We start from the raw sequence: 25,084 nt of genomic DNA, 5'->3' as shown, positions 1-25,084 counted from the left end.
TCCCAGAAGGGAAAGCGTTCACAGGCAGGGAGCGCGCAGGCGAGAGGTGTTTCTGGAAGCTACTCTGATACACACCTGCCAAAGGGAACAAGGTTAAAGACAGACTCATCGTCCTTCTGAAAGATGTTATTACTGGGTCCAGGACCCTGGGAAACGGGGAAAGTAACTTTACTGCTATTTGGAACATCTGCTGGTGGAGGGTCGATGTGGATGGGAAAAGCAATAAATGCTGACATTTCCCACGGATGCTTGGTGTTGATTCTACCTCAGGTGGCAGGCCATACTCCTCAGCTGGCAGGATTGTAGGCATGCAGCATGTGCGCGCGAGGGCTGCTTGAAGCCACATCACCACAGGGACTGGCGGTGGGGGTTACTCTTGGGGGCTTGTGCATCTCTTTCTGCCTCCAGCCAGGCCCGTGGCAAAGTGTGCTCACTAGGCTGATTCCTTTTTAAAGCTCAGTGCAATCTCTTCTCTCCTTCAAAGAGGCTGAGTGTTAAGGGAAGTGTGAACGGATGACAGTGGCAGGGCCGTGCTCCAGAGGGGGCCAGGCTTCCCTTCGCGTGGCTCCACCTGTCTTTTTCAGGCCTCCATGCTCAGTTCTACCTAGTGTCCAAGTCACTTAACTAGATGCTGACGGGCCCAGCTGCGGGCCCTGCTGGCGCCACTCTCTACCAGGTACGAGGACGAAATTCTGGACAGGAAACCACTGTATTTGCAAACTGTAACAACTCATTGTTCCAGGCTCTACAGATAAGGACCAAGCGGACCAAAGATAGAGAAACACGAAACACAGTTCCTTAAGAGAAGGAGTAGGGGCGGAACACATCCACACGGGTGGAATTCTCAATTCTTTCATCACATGCCCTCTTGCAGCAGTGCAAAGAGTAATTATCAAAAATAAGAAGAATCTTTTTTTTTTTCTTTCCCCTGGGCGCTTGCCATGTGCCAGGCATAATAGCAACTGCTGAGCTGTGTCATCTCACTTCATCCTCTCAGAAACCCTATTCTTATCCCCATTTCTCAGGAGACGACAATGTCTGTTAGAGAAGTGACCTACCCAGTGCCATTGACCGTGGTTGGTGGCCAAATGAGGACCTGAGTTTTGAATTGCATGATCAAACATCGCGGGAGCTTGCCTTGAGTTTTCAAAGAACCTGGCTGTAGCTGTCAGCATATCTGGCAGCTGGCCTCGTTTGTAAATGTCCTCAGATGCCACTGAGCAGAGATGGGGAAGAAGGCAGAACTCAGCAGTGCTAGGGTCAGATTTGGGCAGAAGCAGGTTGGGTACCCAAAGACAGGGAAGCATCCCATTGGAGTAGACGAAAAAGGACGCCAGGAAAAGTCTGGAAGGCTTTGCTGAGTGTTGGCTGCAATGGTCTATACCCAGCTTTTGCCAATTTCCAAACTCTCCTCCTCCTTGGATTCCAGCTACACTGCTCTTTCCTCTCTGCCTGGAACATGCCAAGCTCATCCCAGCCTCAGGGCCTTTGCACGAGCTATTGCCTCTGCCAGGTCTGCTCTTCCTCCTGATCTTCTTACGGCTGCCTGCTTCTTGTCAATGCTGCCCTCCTAAACCTCACAGCCTCAGAAAGTGCATCCCTGACCACCTGTCTAAAAGGCCTCTATCACTTCTTTTTCCATCCTTAGAAAAAAACCTACCACTCTGAAAAAAACCCAATATTTATCTACTAACTTACAGTCCATCTCTCTCCTCTTGGATACAAACTATGTAAGAGTGGGAGACTTATCTGTTTTACTCAACACAGTGTCCCCAGCGCCTAGAGCAGTGCCTGGCACAGAGTAGGTACTCAGACAGGATCTTGACTGAATGAAAAAAAAACATTGAGGGCCAAAGGAAATAATACCCAGAGTGAAGTCTATACCAACACAGTGGAGTTTTGGTGATATAAGTCCTGAGGGGACATAAACTTTTAGGAAATTTTAGTAAACACTGTGCAGTTTTCCTGCATTTTTGTTTGCCAGTTGTTCAGATGACACTATAACATTTAATGAGGCCAGAGCACTGTTGAAATGCTTCCCATGTGTTGCCTTCTTGAAAGCTTATACTAGCTCTACTGAATCGGCATCCCTAGCCCCACTTCACATACGGGGAAGCTGAGGCATGGAGAAGTTACATAACTTGCCCAAGAGCTGGTAAGTGGTGTAGCTGGGATTCAAGCCCAAGAAGCCAGATTCAGAGAGCACGTCCTAAATCCCCTGCATTACAGGCTACTCAATATGCTGAACAAACAGGTGGCCAGTGGGCAGGGTTGGCCAGCCTCACCCATTCGGGGGCAGATCAGGGACGCATTCTCTTGTCCCTGGGAAGGAGAAAGTATCCCAGGGGTCAGGGGCAGTAGGACCTTTGATGACATGCCAGGGCTCCCGAATTAGCCTGTAGACGTGGTCGCAGGGGAAGTAGGACTGCAAACAGAATCACACTTGCGATAAACAACTTCATTCATTTTTTTGGATCCCATTTCTTTTGGCCTGGAATATCTCTTTCCTGTTGTGAGGCTGGGGCTGTTACACAAAGGCTGTGGTGCCTGAAGCTCAGGGGGTACCCTGCCTACATGTCATGAGATGTAACAATTTTACTAATCTTATTGGGGAAAACGCGTCCTTTAATACACTGCTTAGAGTAGAAAGTAAGAAATCAAGGCACTTGGGTGCAGGGGGGACGTCCCTGGAAGACAGAAAGGAAGAATACTTGTCTTGTTACTGGAAACAGGAAGGAGCTCGAGAAAAGGAAGGGGAGGGCAGAGGACAAGCAAGATGGTGGGGAACAGCCAGGCCCCTTCCTGTGACTCACTCCCCACACTCCTAAATCTAAGAAAAAAGAGAGAGAAAACACTAAGGGAAACTGTGCTCTTGCTTGATGTGAGCAAACGTCTCATGGAAACCAGCAAAGAGGGTGAGCAGCATTCCTGGATGTCACCAGGCAGGAAAGCAATGGTAAGAGATACAAGAGGAGTGAGCCACAGGAATGTGGAAACCAGGGGTGGGCTCAGCTCATGACACTTAGCCCCAGCTTGGCAGCTCAGGGAGCCCCAGCTAACATCTGGCTCCACCGGGAAGGCCTACCTGTCTCCAGATGAGGTACATGGGAAAGTACAACTCGCAAGCCTGCCCAGGACTGATGTGACAGGGCAATGAATGTAAAACCACTGGGTCATCCAACAGGTATTGAGCACCTACTCTGTGACTGTCCCCGCTCTGGGCACTGACAATGTGGGCATTGGGTGGTTTATAAATCATACCTAAATTAAACTGATTTAAAATAAAGCAGGGTAAAGGGATAAAGCGTAGATTCTCTTGTCAGGAAAGGGCTTGCTGAGGGCATGGTGTTTGGGTAGAGGCCTGACAAAAGTAAGCCATGTGAATATCTGGGGAAGGAACAATCTGTAAAGAGGAAACAGCCAGTGCAGAAATTCCGAGATAGAATGAGCTTGGCATGACTGGGGGAGAGCATGCAGTGTGGTGCAGTCGAGGGAGTAAGGAAGAGATTGCTGGTGAGCCAGCCTGCAGACGGAACGAGCCTGCAGACAGAACGAGCCTGCAGACGGAACCAGCCTGCAGACGGAACGAGCAGACCATGGCGACCGACAGTCCATCAGATGTTTACTGGGCACCTGCTATGCACAACACTGCCGAGAGTACTGGACATGCAGCAGGGAACCCAGCAGTCTGCCCTCATCGAGCTGGCCTTCCAGAACAACTTCAGATTTTCCTTTAATGTGATGGGAGGCCGTGGAAGGTTTGTAGAGAATAAGTGCTCTGAGGAACAGTAGTAAAAGAGGAGACCAGAGCCTTTTGTGCAGTGAAGAAAACTGGTGTGCTCTCTGTGTCTGGCTCCTAGGAGGGCCCTCTGGGCTTGGCAGTGGCTTTGGTGGTTTGCTGGTTGAAGATAAACAGGTTGTGGAGTCTGCCAAGTTTCCTGCCCTCTGCATGGAAAGGCTAAAATTGTGGTTTCCGAGTTTCAAAGGAGTATGTTTTGGATGTCTCTGGTATGGGAGGGTGGTGGTGTAGGGGGAATGAAAATAGCATAGAAAAGGATAAATGATCAGTTAGCTCTGTCACTGCGACGAGGATGAGCGTCCCAGCACCCCTCCTTCTCAGAGCTGCTCAGAGAGATTCCCAAGCAAAACGGTGATAAATGTTACGTAAGGAGGCCAGGCCCGGGCCAGGTGGGGACAATGCATTGCCTGGTAGGTAGGCCTTTCTGGGAATTCTTGGAGTGGCCTCAGTGCCAGTGACCAATAGCCAAACAAGGCTCTGCCTTGTCCCCTGCTGCAGTCCCTTGACATGTATAGTAGGTGCTCAATAAATGTTGGAATCCAAGGTCATGGCCTGCCTTTGGCAGAACAGTGTGTCTAGCTGAAGACAGAGGCTCCTTGGGGAGAAGGGTAACCCTCTCGCACAATATTTTTGAGGTCAGGGAGAAGCCGTTGAAAACCACAAATCCTGATCTCCTAATTTTGAGATTTCCCCTCAAACCATGTGTCCCCAGTTACAAGAGTAACACATAGCTTTGTGGTGTTTGGCCACTTTCCCCTTTTATTTAGCATGTGTTCCCAGCAGGAGCTGTGTACAGAGCTGTAAACCAGCACCAACTCAACACAGGGTCACAACCGCAAGAACTCCAGAGGGGCGGCCCTCCTTGGTCACTCTTGGCCTTGTAAGAGCCAGTTCTGACTGGGACAGCTGTGTTCTCATTGATGAGCGATGGCTAAAGAAAAGCACAATTTCTAAAAAGAAGACAATCGCTACATGAAGCTCTGACATAGCCCATATAACAAGGGATCTTCGCTGCCCTCTGCTTGGAAAGGTCTTTCCCTCTCGTTCCCTTCTCTTTGTCTGCCTAAATCACCTTCCAAAAGTCAGCTCGAGTAACACCTCCCTCAGGAAGCTAAAATTCCACACAGGTTAGATTTGGTGGCCTACTTTTATGCTCTTAAATCTCCTGTACCCAAATCTTTAGTAACAGTAATAGCTAACATTTGATGAGTTTATTATGTAAGGGACAGAACAGTCTCCGTAAATGATACGTGGCATCGGCTCCAAGAAACGTACAACAGGATAGTGCTGGCAGGATGTGTGCATCCACCCCTCTCCCATCCCACGGAGGGAGGGACATGGCTGGACACGGCAGGACACACTGTGCCTTGTGCCTCAGGAGAGGTTCCCAAATCCCCTGCTCCCTCACCTATTTATAAAAGGATTGAGAGGAGACAGGAATCACTTGGGTGAATTGGAAGCCCCTGATCTTTGCAGTCTGGATTAAAGTATTCAGGAGGACCAGCTAACACTCCGTCTGCCTATCAGCATTGGTTTCAGCCAGAGGCTTTGCCATTCTCCCTGTAGAGACCACAGGTTGCTAGGTTACCTGCGAGTGAGCTGTAAGGGCTGTAGACCAGCCAGATTGACTGACTGATCTCCATAGGGTGCTTTCTATTCGCTGGGCATTATCTCATTTATTCTCACAACAACCTGATGAACCCCAGTCCTCATTTTACGGATGGCGGAACTGAATCTAGAGAGACCCGTCCACAAACATTCCACTACAACGTAGCAGAGATAACATTCAAACTCAGACCAGGCCGATTCTACCATCAGTTCTTATCTTCCTCCCAGGACTGCGTCTCACGGCCCAGTGATGCTGCTGCCATCATTGCTTAACTCATCAGGTCCCCATCTCCTCAAAGATAGAGCCGATGCCTTTCTTCTCTGCATCCCCAGAAATTCAGTGAATATTTGTTGAGTGCATGCATGGACTGATTTTATATTTCGTCTTCCCACAAGGCCATGCCCTCATCATGCTGCCTTTTGATCCACCCCAGGAGAAGGGTGGAAAGTATTTCTCTGAAGACCAAGTGAGCCACAGTGTAGAGGTCAAGTTCAATGAAACTGATGAACGTCTCAAGGCTATTCCAAGATGCACCAATGCTCTATCATGAGGCCAAAAGAATGGAGGTTTTACCTCTCTGTGCCTTGGTGATGTGAGTTTTTACTTACTGCACATTCCCAAGTAATTGTCTTTAGCCAATGGTTTATCAGAAAGGTCCCATTTGGCTCCTCGCCCTACCAAGATCAATAGTTGGGTCTTCTGGGCTGGTTGTGAAAATAAATCAAGTATATCACTGAAGGTTGGGAGCAAACTGGAAATGTGTCCAGTCACAAAATGACTTCCCAAGCTCCAAAGAGGGACAGATTACAGGCGCTGGCTGGCATCTGTCAAAGCCTGGCCTGAACCTTTCACCAGACAGCAGTGTGACCGTGGGCAACGTACTTCAACTCACTGAGTCTCCGCTCTCTTATTCCAAGCCAGGATAATAAAAGTACCCCCTCTGAGGGTCACCGTGCATCGGGCCCAACTCATGGAAAGCATTCAATCATTGTCAGCTAGTCTCATGGTTATTATTATTGCTATAAAAGCTTGACACATTGCAAATCTTTTGCGTTAGCAACTCTACTCCTAAGAATTCATCATATGGAAATCATTTAAAAATACACGAACATATACCTGCAAGGATGTGTACTGCAGAATGATTATAATGTTGCAAAAGTGGGGGCGAGGGTTGGTTAAAAACATTTTAATCTATGCACTGGACTATTTCTGAGGCATTTTAAATGAGTTCATGGAAGAATACTTAGATTTACAAACATGTCCTTCACCTTTATTAAAGCAAAGAATCAGGGTAAAAAAGTATGCATGGTATGATCCCATATTTGTAAAAATGATTGCCATATGTGAACAGAGAACTGGAAGTATACTAAAAAATGTTAATGTTTGCTATTTTTTCCTATCATCGTCATATATTGCGTTTACCATGAGAAAAACACAAACGAAAGTTACCTTTTAAAAGAAAAACAATTGAACTTTGTTGTATTTTGTTTTTTGGGGGGCTAGCATTACGGGTGCTTTGAAACACATAATAATCATAGCTTATATTATTTCTATGTGCCAGCACAGTTCAAAGTGCTTTATAAAGATTACCTCATACATCGCCAAACAATGCTATGAATGTGTAATATTAGCATCTCCATTTTATAGATGAGGTCACTGTGGCACAGAGAGGCTGACTGACTTGCCCGAGGCCACACAGCTTGGACGTACTGGAGGCTGAAATTCAAGGTCAGACAGTCTGGACAAGTCCACACTCTTATGCCCATTCTGTGTCTGGAACAGCTGCATAGGCACTCTACAGAATGTTTATTTATACTTTATTTTTATCTGTGTATTTATATATTTTAAAATTTATATTTAAATGCCTACACTGATTTGACATATACAATAGGCCCTAGTTAGTTATCTGAGGATATTTGGAATTCATCAAAGGCCACTTGAGATGAATGTCCTCAACCAACGGGAAAAAATGACCTATTAGGACTTGATCTTAAAAACATGAAACTCTAATTGTGAAAAAACAATTTTGTTTTAAATCTCATATTTAGGAAATTCAGGTTGTATCTGCAACTACGCTCTAATTGTTAGAACGAACACTGAGTTTTCATACCGACACAAAAATGTGACACCAAACATTTCATTGTCTCTCAGCTTCATTGATTGCAAAACACATCCTGTTTTCAGAGATGTCAGGAGACGAGCATCGTGTGCATCTTGGAATCGATGAAACACTCCAGAACAATACAGCATCACTTTAGTTTGACTGGTGTAACACAATCAAAAGGGACGTTTCTGTCAACATATTGGCTGTCGACGTCAAACTTTCCAGGACTTCTCTTTACATTATAATTGCCCTCTTGGAAGTGCCTTTGTCACCTTTGTTACTTTTCTCTGCTGTAGTGTTTCACTGTGCTGACTCAGCCAGACCCACACTGACCAAGGCTTCCCCTGGTCCTTTAAAGCAGACCTCTAGGACCGCTGTCATTCACCTCAAGAACTTCCTGTTTGGGGCATGAGCTGTGATTTACTATGTCAATCATTGTGTTTCCACTGTATTGCAGGAAGCCCCTGGAAGTGACCACCCACAGGGAGGAGACAACGGGGGGTGTCTGCTATGCCCAGTGTCTACCAGTTTTGTGATTCCAACCTGGTCTCAGTTCTTTCATGTGCAAAATGGGGCTGTTCCTAGTACCTGCCTCCTAGGGTTGTGGCCAGGATAAAACCATTTGTGTCAACAGTCCTTGGCACCTTGTAGGTGTGAGGTGCAACTTCTCTATGTGTGTATCTAAGGTAAGGGATGGGAGTAGTTGTTAGATATTTTAAATGATTTAATATCGAAACAGTTATTTCCTATCTTCCTCTTTCAAGCTTGTGGATCAACTGAAGAGTAGCCAGAGCCGGTAAGAAAAATGTTGAAAGAAAATATGGTTGCTATTCTATGTACAACCCTTGTATATATCTCTTGTGATTTTTCATAAAACCGTGCAAATAAGACAAAGTACATAAATGCAATGAATATGAAGATCATAGTCTTCTATAGCCTCTCAACGCTTGTTTTACTCAAAACAGACTCAAGCTTGTCACAGAGTCACTTTTCTGAAGGAGAGAGAGAGGACTGAAACGAAGGAAAGCTCAAAGAATATGGTGACAAATACCCATATTTCAACCACTCAATTGAATAAATGTAACATTTTGTCACATTTATTTGCAGCCTTTGTGTGTGTATACAAGCACTGGGGATGGGAAAGGAGCTTGCCTTACCTCTAATATTTTATTATGGATAAGAACAAGAACATTTTAAACCGAGTTCTCAGTCCTGTTCTCCTGACCTATTCCTAGAGGTGACCACTCTCATGAGTTTCATATCTCTTTCTTCATATATAATATATGCACACACACACATTAAACATACATATACAGAGATGAACATTATAATAATAAATATGGATTTGAACTATAAACTATATGCTAATAAAACTTTCCCTTTTGTACATTTTATACATGGGGTTCTACATAAGATTTCCCTTGAATATAAAGGTCTTTTTCCAGAAAAATTTGCATACTGCTGAATTATAGTACCTCTGAGACTCTTGGTCTAAATTGTGATTTGGTGCTGCCCTGTCTTACTTATGCCTGTGTTCTCAGTTTCTGTCTTTCTCCCCAAGTTCCACTTACTCAAGCATTACCCTTCTTGCTAACCATTCACAGTGTCCTCTGTGCACCCCTGTCAAGACCAGTTCTCTTGTAAAACTCAAGTGTCCCCTGAGATTTCTCTTTAGCTCTGCTTGGTGGCTGCCCAGGAAGGTACCCATCGATTTAAGTGGCAGTTTCGGTTCCTGGTAGGATGTCACCAGATAATTACAAGGGGTCTCTCAAGAAAGACCTTTTCAAAAGCACTTTGAGTCCAACACAGAGGAAACCAAGGTTCTCTTGGTTTCACAAAATTGTTCTCCATGCCTCAAACACTTTTGGAAAGAAAGGGCCTGAAAAAATGCCTATAAAAATATGCCTCTCTTCAAAGTGAAATTAAATTGCTGTGTGATGTGTTATGCAAGCTGACGGTCAAACCCTGGTATTCCCTCCACATTAACCTAGTAGAATACAGCGCCACAGAAGGGGTGAGGTCCAGGAAGAGCCTGGTGAATGGGCACTGGGAGGGTATAGAGATGGTGGCATGATGACAGACTCGGGTGCTTAGTGTCTTTGGGAGACCCCGTGTCCCAGGGACACAGTTAATGCCACTTTTAATTGAAACAGTGTGCAGTTTACTTTCTTGGGCAAGAGCGATGGGGACAAGGAAAAAGAAAGTTCATTTTCAAATAAGGCTCTGAATTGGAAAAGGATAAACTGAGCTGGCAAAAGCTAACCCCACTAATCGCCATCTATAAATTTGTTTTTAAAAAGGGTCATTTAGGGGAATTCTGCTGGTGAGGACCAACAGGAATGTTTGCTCTGTTCATTGGATCTCTGTCCACACATACTTGATCTGCCATATTTGCACTTATTTGGAATGATCATGGGGCATCTTGTGGTCTCTCAGATCATTCCTTTTTCTTGTTTCATGTGTGGAGAGTTTGCGTCCCATCCCACAGACACATCTGAGTACACACATCCGGATGTAAGGCACTTGGGGTTGACAGCATCTGCTTCTACTTCAGTGTCATTCAATCCTAGTCCCTCCCTCTAATCAACCCCCAGGAGCCCTCCGCCCGCCCCATGCTCCCCAGTTGCCTCTGGAAGTCACTGGGCTCTTAGCTCCATCAGTCTGAGTGATGAAATAGGCATTTTTAATATTTGCTAAACAGGACTGTGCAGAAGGTGAAGTCTCGGCAGGGCTCCCAAGCGGTAACGGCATCTTGTTGTCTCAGGTTAATCATGTACCTAATTTGCCGATTATTGACTTATTCTCACGAAGGATTTCACTTGGCTTGACATATCAGCAGCAGTCAGTGATGAACTGTCAAACAAACTTGCTCACTGCCTTAACCACCCAAGAGCCGGAGTTGCAGCAACAGCCTCTGAGGTTTCCTTTCATGCGTAGCCCAGTAGCTGGGTCAGCTTATTACTCCTTTGTTCAAGTCTGATCTGCTCTCTCTCTAGCACTGGGGTGGATTGAGTCTGACACTGTTTATAGGCTTTCAAATATTTGGCAAGATAGGCCTCCTTACACACACCATCCCCATAAGAATTCATGCTGGTAGGTTATGACTGGTTTAACTCAACTCTTTTTTTTTTTTGGGTCTAGCTTTTAAAAAATGCAATGCAGGATATCAAAATGCTGCATTTAAAAGACAACATACTATCTGCCTTTCAAAGCTTAAACAACGATAATCATACCCAGTTTCTGCAAGCGTTCAAGTAAATAAAATGGGCAATTACTCAGTGCTGCTGGTGGAAACTTGCAGAAGGACAATTTGGCAATTCGTACAAAATCCTCAAGGCTTACTTTGGGGAAAAGAATGAAGGATGTACACCAAGACCGGCCCCAAGGACAGGTATCCCACATTTTGCTGTAAGTCAGGAGGGCTTTTCGTTGATATATCTGGTGCTTCTCCTCCCAGGGACATCACAGGATTGTATTTATACTTCCTGCCCCACTGAAGTTAGGATATGACTTGCTTTGGTCCATACGAGAACGGCTTAAAAGATTCGTGTCACTTCCAAATAGAATTCTTAGGCATCTGTGCACCACCTTCCCCTTCCTTTGCTACTGGGACAGTCATGTTCCTGGCAGTGGAGTTTCCATAGGTCTGTGTCCTTGAATGAGGCTGACATTGAGCAATGTCCAATGTCACCAAAAATGCACATGTGAAGTAGGGTTTCCCAGCCTCAGCACTCTCGACATTTTGGGCTGGGGAAGTCTTTATTGTGGAGGCCTGTCCTGTGTGTGTCTAACAGCACCCCAGTCTCTACCCACTAGCGGCCAGAAGCTTTTCCAGAGTGACAAGCAAACATATTCCCAGATGTGACCAAATGTCTCCAGGGTGGGGCAAAATTGCCCCTGGTTGAAAACCACTGACACAGAATAGACAACAAATAGCTTCTGTTGTTTTAAGCTACTCAAATTTGGAGGGTTTTTTTTTTCCCCCTACAACTTATATTTTTTATTATATCAAAAATACTACATAAACATTTAGCAACAGGGGGCTGCTTTCAAATGTCAGCTGATTTTACTTTATTCCTTTTATCTGTGTTTTAAAATTTTTCTTTAATGAAAACAGTTTGTTCTTTAATAAGAAGAGAACACTAGAAAATTAATTTTGTTTTTACAAGTGTATTTATATAAGTGCCTATTTCCATATAGTGTTTGCTAGGGCCATGCGTAAGTTCTTAATACAGTGAAACAGTTGCATGTGATATCTTTATATTGTGCCTTAGTTTGTAAAATGTTTTCTCATCCTACCTTTGTCGCTGTTGTTGTGTAATTATAACAACACTGTAAGGGAGGTCATACAGGTAGACGAGGAAACTGAGGCCAAGAGAGGTTAAGAGACATGTCCCAGGTCGCCTGGCAGACATGCAGCAGGGCTTCCATTCTCAGTTCTCCCTCTATTCCAGGACTTTCTCCCCTATGCTATGGTGCCTCTGTATCACTGTTTTTAGCCATTTTCACAAAGTCAACTGGGACGGACTCTGATTCTTGGGAAATTTAAGCAGAAAGGATTCTCTCTGTAGTTAATATCCTTGGACATGGATACTAAACCTTGTAGGCTTTTGGTCAGAGCTTGATACTCAATAAAATTTAAGCATAGCCATTTCATGCAAGACAGCCAATAGAATTTCAGTCTTTCTCCTCCCCACCTCTTTCTCTTTATCACTTTCCAGCTCAAATGAGTCACCTTGGCTAGACTGCCAATCCCTATAGAACTTACATTCCTTGATAGGATATGCCAATAGATGAGAAATTCTATAATGAGTTAGTCACCTGTCCTTGCAAGGAGCTAAGCACCATCTCCTCGAGGAAATGTAGCTCATCAAATGGACGTGGATGCACGTAATGACAGCGAACGAATGTGAGAATGTGTAGGAAGTCGTTTTTCCCTTTCTTTCTTTTTCTAAGAAGCGCCCCTATATTGTACCTGTCTTGTGCAATTCCAAGCATCTGTGCTGTGTCGCTTACTTGACCCTCCAACACACACTAAACTCCCAAATTGACAGCTGGACTGAAACCCTCAGTGCACATCAGTCCACGCCTATTCATTTCTCTTCCCTTGAAATATGATGGGACTGTCCCTGGAGCGGAGCTATTTTGAGAGGACGATCACTAGAACAATCATTGGCTTGGCAGGAGATGGACAGTGTGGTGTAGCCACAAAAGAAGAAAAGACATTGTCATCGTGGGTTTCAGGCTTGAATGTCAGAGCAGCATGGAAATTGGGTAGAGTGTTCCTGCCTGCTGTCCACTATCACGCGGTGACAGAGACGCACCTACGCAACCTGTCACGATCACAGGCTTTTCCATGATAGTAGCTGCTCAGAGCATGCATGGGAAGGGTGATCACTGTTCTTTGAAACAAACGACGGGGGGAGGGGAAGTGTTTTTAACCAGCAAAGCTCCTTGCATCTAATTGGCTGAGGGGAAAGTTATGCTTAGCTGTACCAAGAGGCATGTTCACACTTAACTCCCGAATAACACCAAAAAGCAGATTTCACCATTGCAAATCCTTAGTTGTGCTACAATAGAATCAGTGGAGCCTGAAGGTCAAGGAGACCACCTCACAATTCGCATAACTTCCCAGAGCAGCACCATGTGGCCTGGCCAGAGTTCCAGAAATGCCTCAGGGACTCCTCTCAGCTGAATTTCTCTTTCTCTTGATGAGAAACTCTTGGAAGAGCAGATGTGTCTTTTGTATCAGGAGTTCTGCTTGGTCAGGGCTACGTTAACTCTTCTCTGGTTAATCAGTGCCTAGACCCATAAATATTTTTCTGGATGGATTGAGGGAGGTCATATTGATTACCACTTTCCATATCGGTCCCTATAGCATAGCTGTGTACGGTAATAAAAACCTCCACAGCCCATCCTCTCAAAAAAGAAATAGTCCTTTTAAGTCCCTTATATTGATCACTTCAGGCTGTGAAGATGAGATTGCAAATCAGTTTCATCTTGAGAGCCAACACTGATCAATCGTTAGTGGCTGCCTTGAGGGTTCTGTTGGATGTATCTGTGCACTGAGCTCAGTGAGGAAAAAATGCAGTCATTGATTAGCAATGTCTGCCATGAGCTAAAGACAAAGACATGGTACCCTCCTTGCTTTATATTTGCCAATGGGTTTGAAGTTTTAAACTCTTCCAATGGAATGTTCTAGATAAATACCTTTCCAACACATTTTAAAGTCAGCTTTGACTGGCTATAATGTATGGTTAAGGATGATTTCCCTCTACTGGAGTATTTTCTTAACATACTTCTTTATGTACTTGTTGGATTTGAAGGCAAACAAGGCGGGAAAACCTGACTTGGGTTTCTTCAGGATATCCAAAACTTACTGTAAAAGAAAACCAAGCCAGTAAGGTGTTCATTTATCCTGGTAGTATGTATAATACAATCTCTACCAGGACAAATTAAAGGAGGGACGAGAGGAAAAACAAATGAAATCCATAATGTAATTGAATCTCTTCACTCCCAACACTGGGAATAACCTCACTGTCACGTGCCAAGGACTCCCTGCAGAACTAAGTAGAGGGAAGGACAGGAAAGTCAGAGAGAAACCGCTGCTGACTTTCGTTTAATGCTACATCACTCTTTGCATACACAGTGGGATGTTTTCTAGTGCTATTTCAACAACTCACCCCAATAACCAGACACCTGGACAGAAAATACCCAACATTCACCTCCACGTCTAGCAAAGCTGACTCCGTCAGGTAGGGACATTACCTTTTGTTTTGAGATACAATTCATATAACTTAAATGTCACCATTTTACAATTCAGTAGTTGTTAGCTGTGTGCAACCAGCTATCTGATTTCAGAGCATTTCCATCACCGCAAAAAGAAATCCCATACCTCCTAGCAGTCAGTCCCAAATTCCCTCCCCCCACTGCCCCTGGCAATCACCAATCTTTCTGTCCATATACATTTACCTATTCTGGATCATATAAATGGAATCACATAATATATGGCCTTGCATATCTGGCTTCTTTCACTTGGCATAATACATTCAAGATTCATCCATGTTGTAGCATATAACAACACTTCATTACTTTTTAATGTTTCAATAATATTTCATTGTGTGGACATATTGCAGTTTGTCATCAGTTGATGGACATTTGGGTTTGTTTATACTTTGTGGCTATCATGAGTAATGCTGTTATAATATCTGTGTGTATGTTTTTATGAGAATTAATCTTTTCAGTCCTCTGTGGGTATACGCCTAGAAGTTGAATTGCTCGGTCATATGGTAATTCTGTGTTTAACTTTTTGAAGACCTGTCAAATTATTTTCTACCGTGGCTACATCATTTTACATGCTCACCAGCAATGTACCAATTTATTACGGTACCCATGTTCGTACTTCTCCACCCCCCTGCCAACACTTTTTATTGTCCATCCTTCAATTACAGACATCCTAGTTGGTGCAAAGTGGTATAGTTTTAAACGCAGGGTGATATCAAGCATGGTCATACCTGGGCATGAGACGGTGGAAGTCCCCTTCTTATGTAAACACCAAAGAGAGCATCCTTCCCGAGGGAGATGTTGAACTTTAAGAACTGGGGCTGACTGATGTGAATCTGTGATCTCCAGAACACGCCTGGTGGGACTTCCTGGGTCACGCGCCGACCAACTTCTGCTTCGCCACTGTCTATGCTGCTGTTTTTCAATGACCAGGGCACTGAAAGACAGGAATTGGTAGGGAGTCAGTGACATCTGTACACATCAGTTGGCTCTACATTTCTGTTTAATTATGTACCAGGATTTAAAAAAAACCCAGAAACATATTAAGATTAAACTCATCGCAAGTTTCTCTTTAAGTCACAGCTTAAAACATTTAGGTATTAAATAACAAAGCTATAAACTCATACCCCAGGGCATGTGAAATATGGGCGTGATGATTTCCAAAACTTCTGTGACTACTCTTTATTGATAAAATAGAATAAGTGCTGGCGTTTGCTAAGTACACGTAAAGCTTCCGACAACCCCAAACATGACTCTGAGATGTAAAAATGACCAGCAGGGGAAGGGAGGAGACTCATATTCATTTGGCACCACATTTAATGCTTGCAGCCTTTAATTATTCTTTCCAGCCACAAATAAATCCAATGTACTCTGACATTTTCATAAATTAAAAAAAAGAAAAGAAACTACAATAAACAAAAATCAGTCCAAAGTAAATAAACTGACTCAACAGAAAATGGGACTTGACCTCAGGCGGACCTAGTATTGGGAGTGACCCCTTTCCTTGAGCAAGAAGAAGGGTCCTAAGAGTCATGTAGAGACCACCTCTCTCACAGTGACTGTCAAGCATCTCGGAAGCATTATTTGAAATCGCTTATATGGCATATACCCATTACCTGCACTCAGCATCCTTCAGAACTTTAATAATAGGAGTTCCAGAAATACCCATTTTGAAAGTAGATTTTTAAACAACAGTAAACCAAACAGTGCCTGCTACACTTCCGAGGGTGACTTATTTCGTGAACACAGAGTTAAGGAAGAGCTGGGCGTTACTGGTAGCTGCCCAACAAAAGCAAGTTAACTGATCTCTTTCAGAAATTCATTTTCCTTAGTTGTAAAATGGGAATAAAGCCTAGTCGGAACCTAGTGTTAGAAAGGTCACTTGTAATTCCTTCAAATGGATTCTTACATTGAAAAAAAATAAAAATAAAATCAATCCCCTATCTTCTTGAGAAATTTTAAACCAATTGAAACCAGATACAGAAAGAATTAAACAGATTATTTGTTGCGAGGGTCTTTTCACTTTTCAGTTGACCACTTTGATGGCTTTATGGATGTGAAAACTTCTTCAGATGGATGGGCAAAGGGTGGGAAGCGTGCTCCCCTCTGATTCTGTAATGGATGGGCTCTTCCGAAAATATTTATCTATATTTGGCCACTCCACCTTGCAGAAGGTTTGCAAGGTCAGGAGAGGTTATAAGCTTGCTGAGTGAGGACTGGCATGAAAGGTCAGTGAAGCTGTCTGAGGCCAGAGACACGGCTTTGTTTCTGTCTGGACACTGCACCAAGACCAGACTCATAAATGACCTTGGTGCCTGTTTCTCCATCTGTAAAATGAAGAGGTAACATTTCTGGATCTCTGAAGGTTTTCCATATCTAAATTATAAAAGAAAACCACAGAGTGACTTGAGAAGTCTGAAGTTATTATTTTTTCCCCCCTTTTTTCTTTAACAAGAGAGGTGATGACTCATTTGTATGTAGCTCAAAAGTGTACCAAATAAAAAGTCAACAGGGGCTTAAAATAATGGAGGAGAAACACTGATTTGGACCTGAAGAAGAATCTTGACCTCTGGAATAATAAAACCATGAAACAGGCTCTTGAGGGAAGTCTGGAAGCTTCTGTCACGTAACATCATTAAGAAGCAAAGAAACAATGAGTAAGTCCTGAGTGGTTCAGATCTTTAGATGGGGACTAGATGGTTTGTTCCTCTAACACTTTTATGTTGGCTACGGCACATGGAATACTCCCTGTAATGGGGAGGAATATTACATAGTACGTATGAGCAGAGACTCTGGGCTGAAACGGCCTGGTTCAAATCCCAGCTTTGATCCTTGCTAAGTGTATCACTTCTCTGTGCCTCAGTTCCCTCATCTGTATAGTGGGGGCACTATTATTATTTCATAGGGTTGTTATGAAGATTTAATGAGTTAACCCATGCAAAGCTTTTAGAATAATTTTTGGCACAAAAATAAATACTAAGTAAAAATGAGCTGTTGTTGTTGTTGTCTACAAGGCTCTAAGCTTTTGCTGAAATAATGACAAGTTGAGGGGGAAACACTTATTATCACAAGTTGATCAGAAGCTCTGACTGTTATAAATTGGAAACGATTTTATACTTAAAAATGCTGCTTTGGACAGATCCCCTCCACCCCCCAAATTAAGGCCTTTTGGGGGAAGGGATATAATTAAAAGGATGCAGTAAGGAAGAAACGTACTTAAAAAGACCCCTGGGGAAGAATAGTTTAGGGGCCTCTGACAGTGACCAAAAGTAATCCTAGCAATCATATGGTGGCAATAAGTTAAAGAAATGCATTAAAAATAGAATAGAATTGAGAAGAAATGAGTCATCTTTAAACTTAATAAGATGGGCTTTCCTTCACGTCTGTTGGGCTTTCAGGGTTGCTGGGTTAATGACAGGATACGGAAAAGAAGCAGGAAACCAGCACCCATGAGCCAGCTAAGCTACTGTTGAAACCTAAATGGATTTTGATAATGTCAAGCCAAATGAGGATGCCGAGCGGTGCAAGGTGGCTGGCCTCCAGGCAGCACTGGCTCTGAAGAAGTTCCCACAAGAGCCTGCAGCAGGTTGGTTCTTAGAGGAGTGGAATCCCCCTTCTTTTACTAGACCCCCAACTTCAGGACACTGGCTTCTGTAAATCCATGGCCACCACCGGTGAGCACAGGCTGCTTTCTCAGTTGTCACACCTCTCCCTAGGGTTTCGGGTGCTCCCCTCCTTCTCGTCCCATCCACTAAGGAGAGAGCACACCTGGGTGAAGTACAGGCTTTGCGGCCAGGCAGAACTGGGTTCACATCCTGGCTCTGGTTCCTCCTTGCTGGGTGACCTCCAGCAATTTGCTTAACCTCTCAGGGCCTCCATTCTTTTTTTGTAAGATGGGAAAGATAATAGTAGCTGTCTCATAGGGTGAGAATGACAAATGCATGTACACAAAGAGGGGCTTAGTGCAGTGCCTAGCACACAGTAAGTCAAATAAATGCCAGTTAGTTACACGGAATTAAATAATGAAAAACTATATGGGAAATCATCAGGCTTCCCTTTCAGAATAAAGGATTTTCTAAAAACATTGTGTGTATACATGACATGTATGTATGTATGTATATTTGTATATATGTATATATGTCTGTCTGTCTGTCTGTCTGTCTGTCTGTCTGTCTATCTATCTATCTATCTATCTATCTATCTATCTATCTATCTATCTATCTATCTAATCTACCAAGAGAGCAAGGAGAGCACAATTCTTCTGGAATAGACTTAACTATGGAATAAGCTTAAATTTGGGAATCAGCACCTGTTTCCATTACTGATTTTTGGTGGGGACTTCTAGAAGCCAGTACGGTGACTTTATTGATTAGCTTACTTTATTGATAAACTTGCTTTATTGATTAACGCTGAAATTAAAGTCAGCTACGCCTTCACGCTGAAGCTCTCTTTCCCCTCACATCCCTCACCTCCTTACCCCACACCAGACACACAGGTTCCTCCTCTGGGTTTCCGTAGCATTGACACTTACCTCTAGAGCGGCACCTGTGACTACGGATGTAGCTGGTTTTGCTTATCTTCCCAAGTCTCTTAATAGACACTGTGCTTCCTGAGGTAAGGCAGAGCTGGGTTCGAATTCATCTCTGGGTTCTCTGTGATTTGAATCTGGCCACCATGGGTGCTCTATAAATGCTTGTTGAACTGAATCATGTTTTACATGCCCATCTGATGGGGTATTTTAGCACAACCCCTGTGACTACTGAGTGAAAGGAGAGCCTTAAGGAAGATTCACTCTGCAAAGTTGCATGTAAGCTGATTTTTTTTTTTTAAACAAACTTACGTTTTGAAAGCTCTATGGGGATATTTACTATTTAAAGGAAACTTCCTCGTGGATCCTTTTGAAAAATGATGAGTAAACTCTTAATTTTTCTTTTGTGTAAAATCTTGTAAACAAATAAACCAGGGGAGTTGGCGTAAAGAGGTTCTTAGATTAAGAACTGAAAGTCAAGGGTCCTAATCCTGATGCTTAATGACCTTGAAAGTTTTGTGGAAGGAAGAGGGGTGTAAATTAACTATTTGGTTGAACTCCCATCCTTGCCATGAAGAAGCTGGCTAGTTTAGGTCTAGCTTTCAAGGTCTCCGTGTCCTGATCTACATGAGAGCGATTTGGACCCAAAGCTATCTTGAGTGGCGTTCTACTCTAGTCTACTGTGGTCTACAGAGCAAAGCAGGAGGGTCACCTCTGGGTGTATGCTACAAAGGATGGGTGTGTGTGTGTATGCGGGGGTCTTCGCAGGAGGGAGAAAGGTGCCAACACTTAAAAAACAAACAAACTCTATTCATTTAACATAAGTTATTGCTGTTAAAAGCTAGTGACGTCTTTCAAACCAAATTCTCCAGATGTGCAACTGATTACGCTTTTGCAAAGAGGGGTTTTCACTTTTCATATATGTGTACCTACTTTTATAAATAAAATTTTCATTTTAAAATAATTTCAGATTTATAGAGAAATTTAAAAAAATGGTACAAAGATATCCTGCATATCCTTCACCCAGATTCCATAAATGTTCTATACATTTGCTCTATCATGTTCTCTCTCATATATACGTATACATTTTTTTCTGAAACACAGAGAGTAAGTTACAGACAGGATGCTCCTTTACCTCTAAAACTTCTATGTGTTTTTGTCTAAAAGCAAGGACATTCTTTTTCTCAGAACCAGTGTAGAGCTATCAAAAACAGAAAATCAACATTGATACAATGCTATACCTATTTTACAGATCTTATTCAAATTTCCCAGTTGTTACACTAATATTCTTTCTGGCAAAAGAAAACAAGGCTTCTTCTATATACATTTACAAAATCTTTAAAATATGTGCATATAAGTTCAGTAATTTTAAAAACAGTGAAAATAAAAATAAAACCCTTTAAAAAAATAAAAACAAATACAGCCTCGAAAGAGAGAAAAAGAAAAGGTGGATGTTGCCAGTTGCAGCAGCCAGTGTGAGGAAGCTTCTCAGTGGCTCTGACCCAGGACAGAAGGTCAAAGAGGGCAGCAGCACAAACCAGGCCCCCATCCCACAAACCAACGTGAACCTGGGCTCCCCTGAGCCATGCCAGCTGTTCTGGAACCACAAACATGGCTGGTCCCTAACAGGCTGCCACTGAGAGCCAGGCAGCAAGGAAACAAAGTACCTGAGGTTTCTGTCTCTACCTACAGGCTGGGCATCCTCATACTGAGAAGCTCTGAGATCTCAGAAGGCAAGGTCACACAGAAGGCAAGGTCACACAGACCCTTGCTGGTTTGTGCTGGTCATCCCTGGATTTGAATCCCAGCTCTGACAACTACCAGCTGTGCGCCTTTGGGCAAATCACTCCCCCTCTCCGAGCTTATTGATTCGTTGGTATAGTGGGGTTCCTTCTGAGGGCTAACCAGGGCAACGTAGGTAGTACCTGACTTGCAGGCACTTCTACAGCTTTCTGGTCTGCTGCTGTGCTACCTAAAAACAGCTGTAATTATCCCAGATGTGGAGGATATATTTGTGATGGTCTAATTTAAAGTACAGGCTGCCTAGGGTAGGCACAATTCACTATAGAGGATCAAGGAGTGGTAGCTGTCATTTTCCAGAGCAGCTAAAATCAGTATACAATGAGTGGTCAACACGTCTGCAGATGGGGAGGGACCTGCCACATGAATTAAGGTGCAATGGCCAGAGAAAACAAAGTCACAAGTTCATTTGCTCCAAGTTATAGGTATTGATGTGTATGCAAGCTGCTTCTCAGGTAGGAACCTCTGTGCAGCCTGCATTAGTGACAAACAACTCAATTTTACTTATTTAGCAATGATTCATGAAAGCAATGTTGGATGCGTCATCCATTCATACTTTCAGCATTTATTGAGCATCTACTATAGTGCTAGGTAATGTTTGGTCAACATCAAAGTTGGGGTATATGTCATAACCCCATCATGCCTCATCTGGGCAGCTTATAGCCCAGGGTCCCCTGCACTCCATTTGGGCTTGAATTGGCAGCATCAGGAGAGGAAGTGAGCAGCCAATCTGTGAAAGTCTGGCCATCATCCTTGGGTTCTAGGCAGTGACCGAGCAGGGTGTCCTGGCAAGCAGGATTGAGTCCAGTCCACATCGCCCAGAGCTGTGGCTTCCATGTCAAACTTTTCTTTCTATCCACGAGCTCAAAGTGAAAAGTGAAGGTGATGATCATTTTGCCCTAAGAAGCAGATGCTTAACATACGATGGTTCTGGCTGGTTCATCTCCAGCTTCAAGATGAGATTTCTGGGATTTGAGCAGCAACACTCTAATGATCAATTCCACACGACAACCCACCTTTATAGCTCCACGGAAGATTGCTCATGTAACGTGAAGCTATTGCCTATTTCAGAAACATGTACCTAAAATCCCAACCAGTTAAATAAGACCGATGTCAAGCAAATCGACAGCCTTCCGTAGCCACATTAGGAGCTAATCATTTCAGAAAACGTTGCCATAATTCATTTATGGAAACAGCGAGACTATTCCCCAAACAAGTGATAAAGGGAATGGTCTCTGAGTCATACCGGGGAAATGAAGCCTCATATTAATACTTCCTAAACTTAACTGAACTCCGGAGGCACCTTGGCATAAATCTGCCTTGCAGATTCTTCTGCCTCACATATTTTTATCTATTGCAAATAAAGTTGAATTCGGAATATTGCTTCAGTCATTACACCTCGTTTCCATTTATTGGGGAATCAGGACAACCATCTGAGGGTTCTGTTTAACCACGAGATAGACGAAAAGATTCTCCTAGAGGAGCCTAGATTCACTGCCTTAGACGACACTCCTTTGAGTGATCACAGCCCATCATCCCTCACCCTGCTGCTGGCTGGCTATTCTTCAGGAATAAATTTCTAGCCCGAGCATCACTGCTCCTGTGATCGTATTCACGACACCACACAGCAATAATGATTTTATACAAGTCGGGAGCCTTTGCATCTTTTGAAACCTCAGTTTGTCACCTTAGATAAAAATGGTCAACTCTTTGTCCGTAAGAGGGTCCACAGATGCTTATACATCTGACTATTCCAGTGGACCTCCTTCTGCATTAATCTGTAGCTCAGTTTATTAGTATTATAGCAGCTAAAATATATGGAGTGGTTACTACTTGCCATGCAATCTCCCAGTGACTTCTCCTGTTTTTCACATGAGAGGACCACAGAGGTAAAGTGACATGCTGGCTTAAGGTCACCCAGCTCTCAAGCAGTAGAGCGGAGACTGAAAGCCATGCCTGACCAATACTGAAACTCACCTATCTAACCATTATGCTGACTGCATTCCAGATGCTGGGCTAAATGAAAGAGATACAAAAAGGTGTATATTCATGTAGATAGCAGAGACCAATCCCTGGGTGTGCAGAGCAACTATGGAAGAGAAGACGGCCAAGGTGAACAAGATCAAATGCAGTGGGGAGGGAAACTGGATCTTATTATTAATACCAATGTCAAGCCATGATGGCGCTGTGTACCTGGAAACTATGCAACTTAGAGTGGTTGTGGGTGACAATCAAAGGCTAAAATCCACCAATGAGATGAACTGAAGGGGTACCCGTCTGCAGCCACGGCAGAACAACATGGCCTCCAAAACAAGGGCAGGTGTTGTGTCACTATGTAGGCTACTGGTACGTTTGCCAGTAGACATGTAACACTGTAATGGTTGGCTCAAATGATGACCCCTTGCTCTTCTGGGAACTTCAGTGACTTTGAAAAAGCCCCAGGAAGGGGAGTGATCATTTTGGAACCCTGGGCTGTGTTCACTGAGACAAGAGCCAGAGGAAGAATTATCAACCTCCTGACTAATCTGGCTCTTAGAACCATGCATTAAGCCAACTCGTAAAAATCATTATGAAGTTTTTGCTGAAAGGGCAAGTGTAGGAAAACATGTTTCTAAACAGAATAACAGTCTTTGCCATTTTTTTCCAACTTGCATGCCATCTGGTTATTCTGATTTTTTTTTTTCAAATGGTAGGAAAGAAATGTGCTCCAGGCACAAATAAATGTTTACAGCTGAGTTATAAACCGAGAATGGTGGGGCTTCAAACAGGCTGGCAGTGATGGAGCTCCAGTTTCAGTGAGACAAACAGCGCTGTGACGAACAGGCCAGCTTTTTGCAGATTGGCCCTTTTGAATAGGAAGTCTTGCCTCCACTGGCCTCATCAAGCACATGTTTGGGAAGAAATCTTCATTTGGGCTTGTTCTAATTCTTAGAATTAAAAAAAAATAAAAAATAAAGGGAAATGGCATGATTGTCTGTGTTGACATTCTGAAGGCAGCCTCTGCCTTTGGAAAATACAGCATCTCGTAAGAAGTGGCAGCCCACAGAGGCTTGTTCAATGCGCCAGATGAAAGATGTCATGATGATGTCCGTGACAACTAATATTCATGCACCTCTTATTAAGTACCGCACACCACGTATTATAAAAGTTGTCCCGTTTATGCTGGATAGCATGCTTATGAGGGGGAGGGGGCCCATTTTACAGATGAGGACTCAGAGGCTGAGGGAGGACACAGCCCTCGCCTAAGTTAATGCAACTGTGAAGTGATGGAGCTGGTGTTTGCATCTGGCTGGACCAACTCCAGAGTCCTATATTATGGACGATCTGTCAATAGAAAGTTACCAGGAATGGATCACACCCAACTCTTGGTCAAGAAGAGGAACGGATCTCCTGGGAGTTTGGTCTCTTCTCCCTAGGCCCCCACGATTTGTGTAGTTACAGGGAAGACCATGGAAAGTAGGAAAGGTCTGTGAATGATACAGTGCTATCAGCAAACGTTTCCCGTACAGGACCAGACAGTAAGTATTTTAGGCTTTGTGAGCTATCTGGTCTCTGTCACAACCAGTCAACAGCATTCCTGTGGTACAAAAGCAGCTCTAGACAAGGAATGAGCATGGCTCTGCTCCGATAAAACTTTATTTGCAAAAACAGGCAGTGGACCAGATTTGGTCCAGGAGATGTTGTTCGGGGACCCCCGATACAAAGGACACCTTGAATTTAAAATGAGTGATAGGTTTTGAGAATGATCCCTGAAATTCTACTTGGGAGCTTATTCTTTCTTAAGATCAGTGAGCAAACTGGCTGCGTACGATGTGCCCTTTGAAAGCTCTTGTATACTCTGCCTGTGGGCCTCGCCAATCACACTGGATTCCCTTATGTTATCTGACCAGGTCAGAACACTGTATTGAATCTTTGTTCTCCAGGCTTATCTAAACCCAGATCTATAGAAAAAGAGCTCCGTGCTCTTGTAATGAAGATGTATGAGTTCATTCCTTTTAACATAGAAATACACGCGAGATGGTGAGTGATTCTGGCAGTCTGTGGGCTCCCTTTTCTTGATGTGAAACCCAACAACCAACCACGTTAAGGTTTAATTGAACGAGAGAATGGAGAAAAATAAACTATAACAAAACAAATGGAAAAGGGAACACAAAAGCCAAAGAACATACTCTCCTAACTAATTAATCAAGTGCTTTGTTTCCACTAACATATCGGAGTGTGTATGCTGCCCTGTCTGTTAGATGTCTTTCCAAATCTGAGAAATGTAAACACTCCTAAAGACCAGGTAATGAAATCTCTATCGATGTGCCATCTTAGATGGCACTCACATGTCCGTGTTTTGCTTACATTGTAATTTACTTCTGCTAGATACTTACCCAGTAATTGCTTAATAAGGTTAAAGCTCCCTGGCACAGTGTGGTGTATCTTGATTAAAACATGAGAGTGAAGGATTATCGTATA

General features: G+C 43.5%; 1 protein-coding gene across 10 annotated transcripts in view; it reads right to left on the bottom strand.

The window, feature by feature from the left end:
- TENM2 (teneurin transmembrane protein 2) overlaps positions 1-25,084 on the bottom strand; it is a 1,142,683-nt gene that overhangs the window by 162,645 nt on the left and 954,954 nt on the right. For all 10 annotated transcript variants that reach the window (XM_019740872.3, XM_019740888.3, XM_019740899.3 and 7 more), the window contains one exon: positions 15,027-15,232. In XM_019740872.3, coding sequence (XP_019596431.3) covers positions 15,027-15,232 — 206 coding nt within the window. The remainder of the gene's footprint in view (positions 1-15,026; positions 15,233-25,084) is intronic.

The sequence above is a fragment of the Rhinolophus sinicus genome, chromosome 5, assembly GCF_057876585.1.
Source record: "Rhinolophus sinicus isolate RSI-liver-muscle chromosome 5, RSI-T2T, whole genome shotgun sequence".
NCBI classification, from domain to species: domain Eukaryota; kingdom Metazoa; phylum Chordata; class Mammalia; order Chiroptera; family Rhinolophidae; genus Rhinolophus; species Rhinolophus sinicus.
This window is presented reverse-complemented; position numbering and strand designations above follow the sequence as displayed.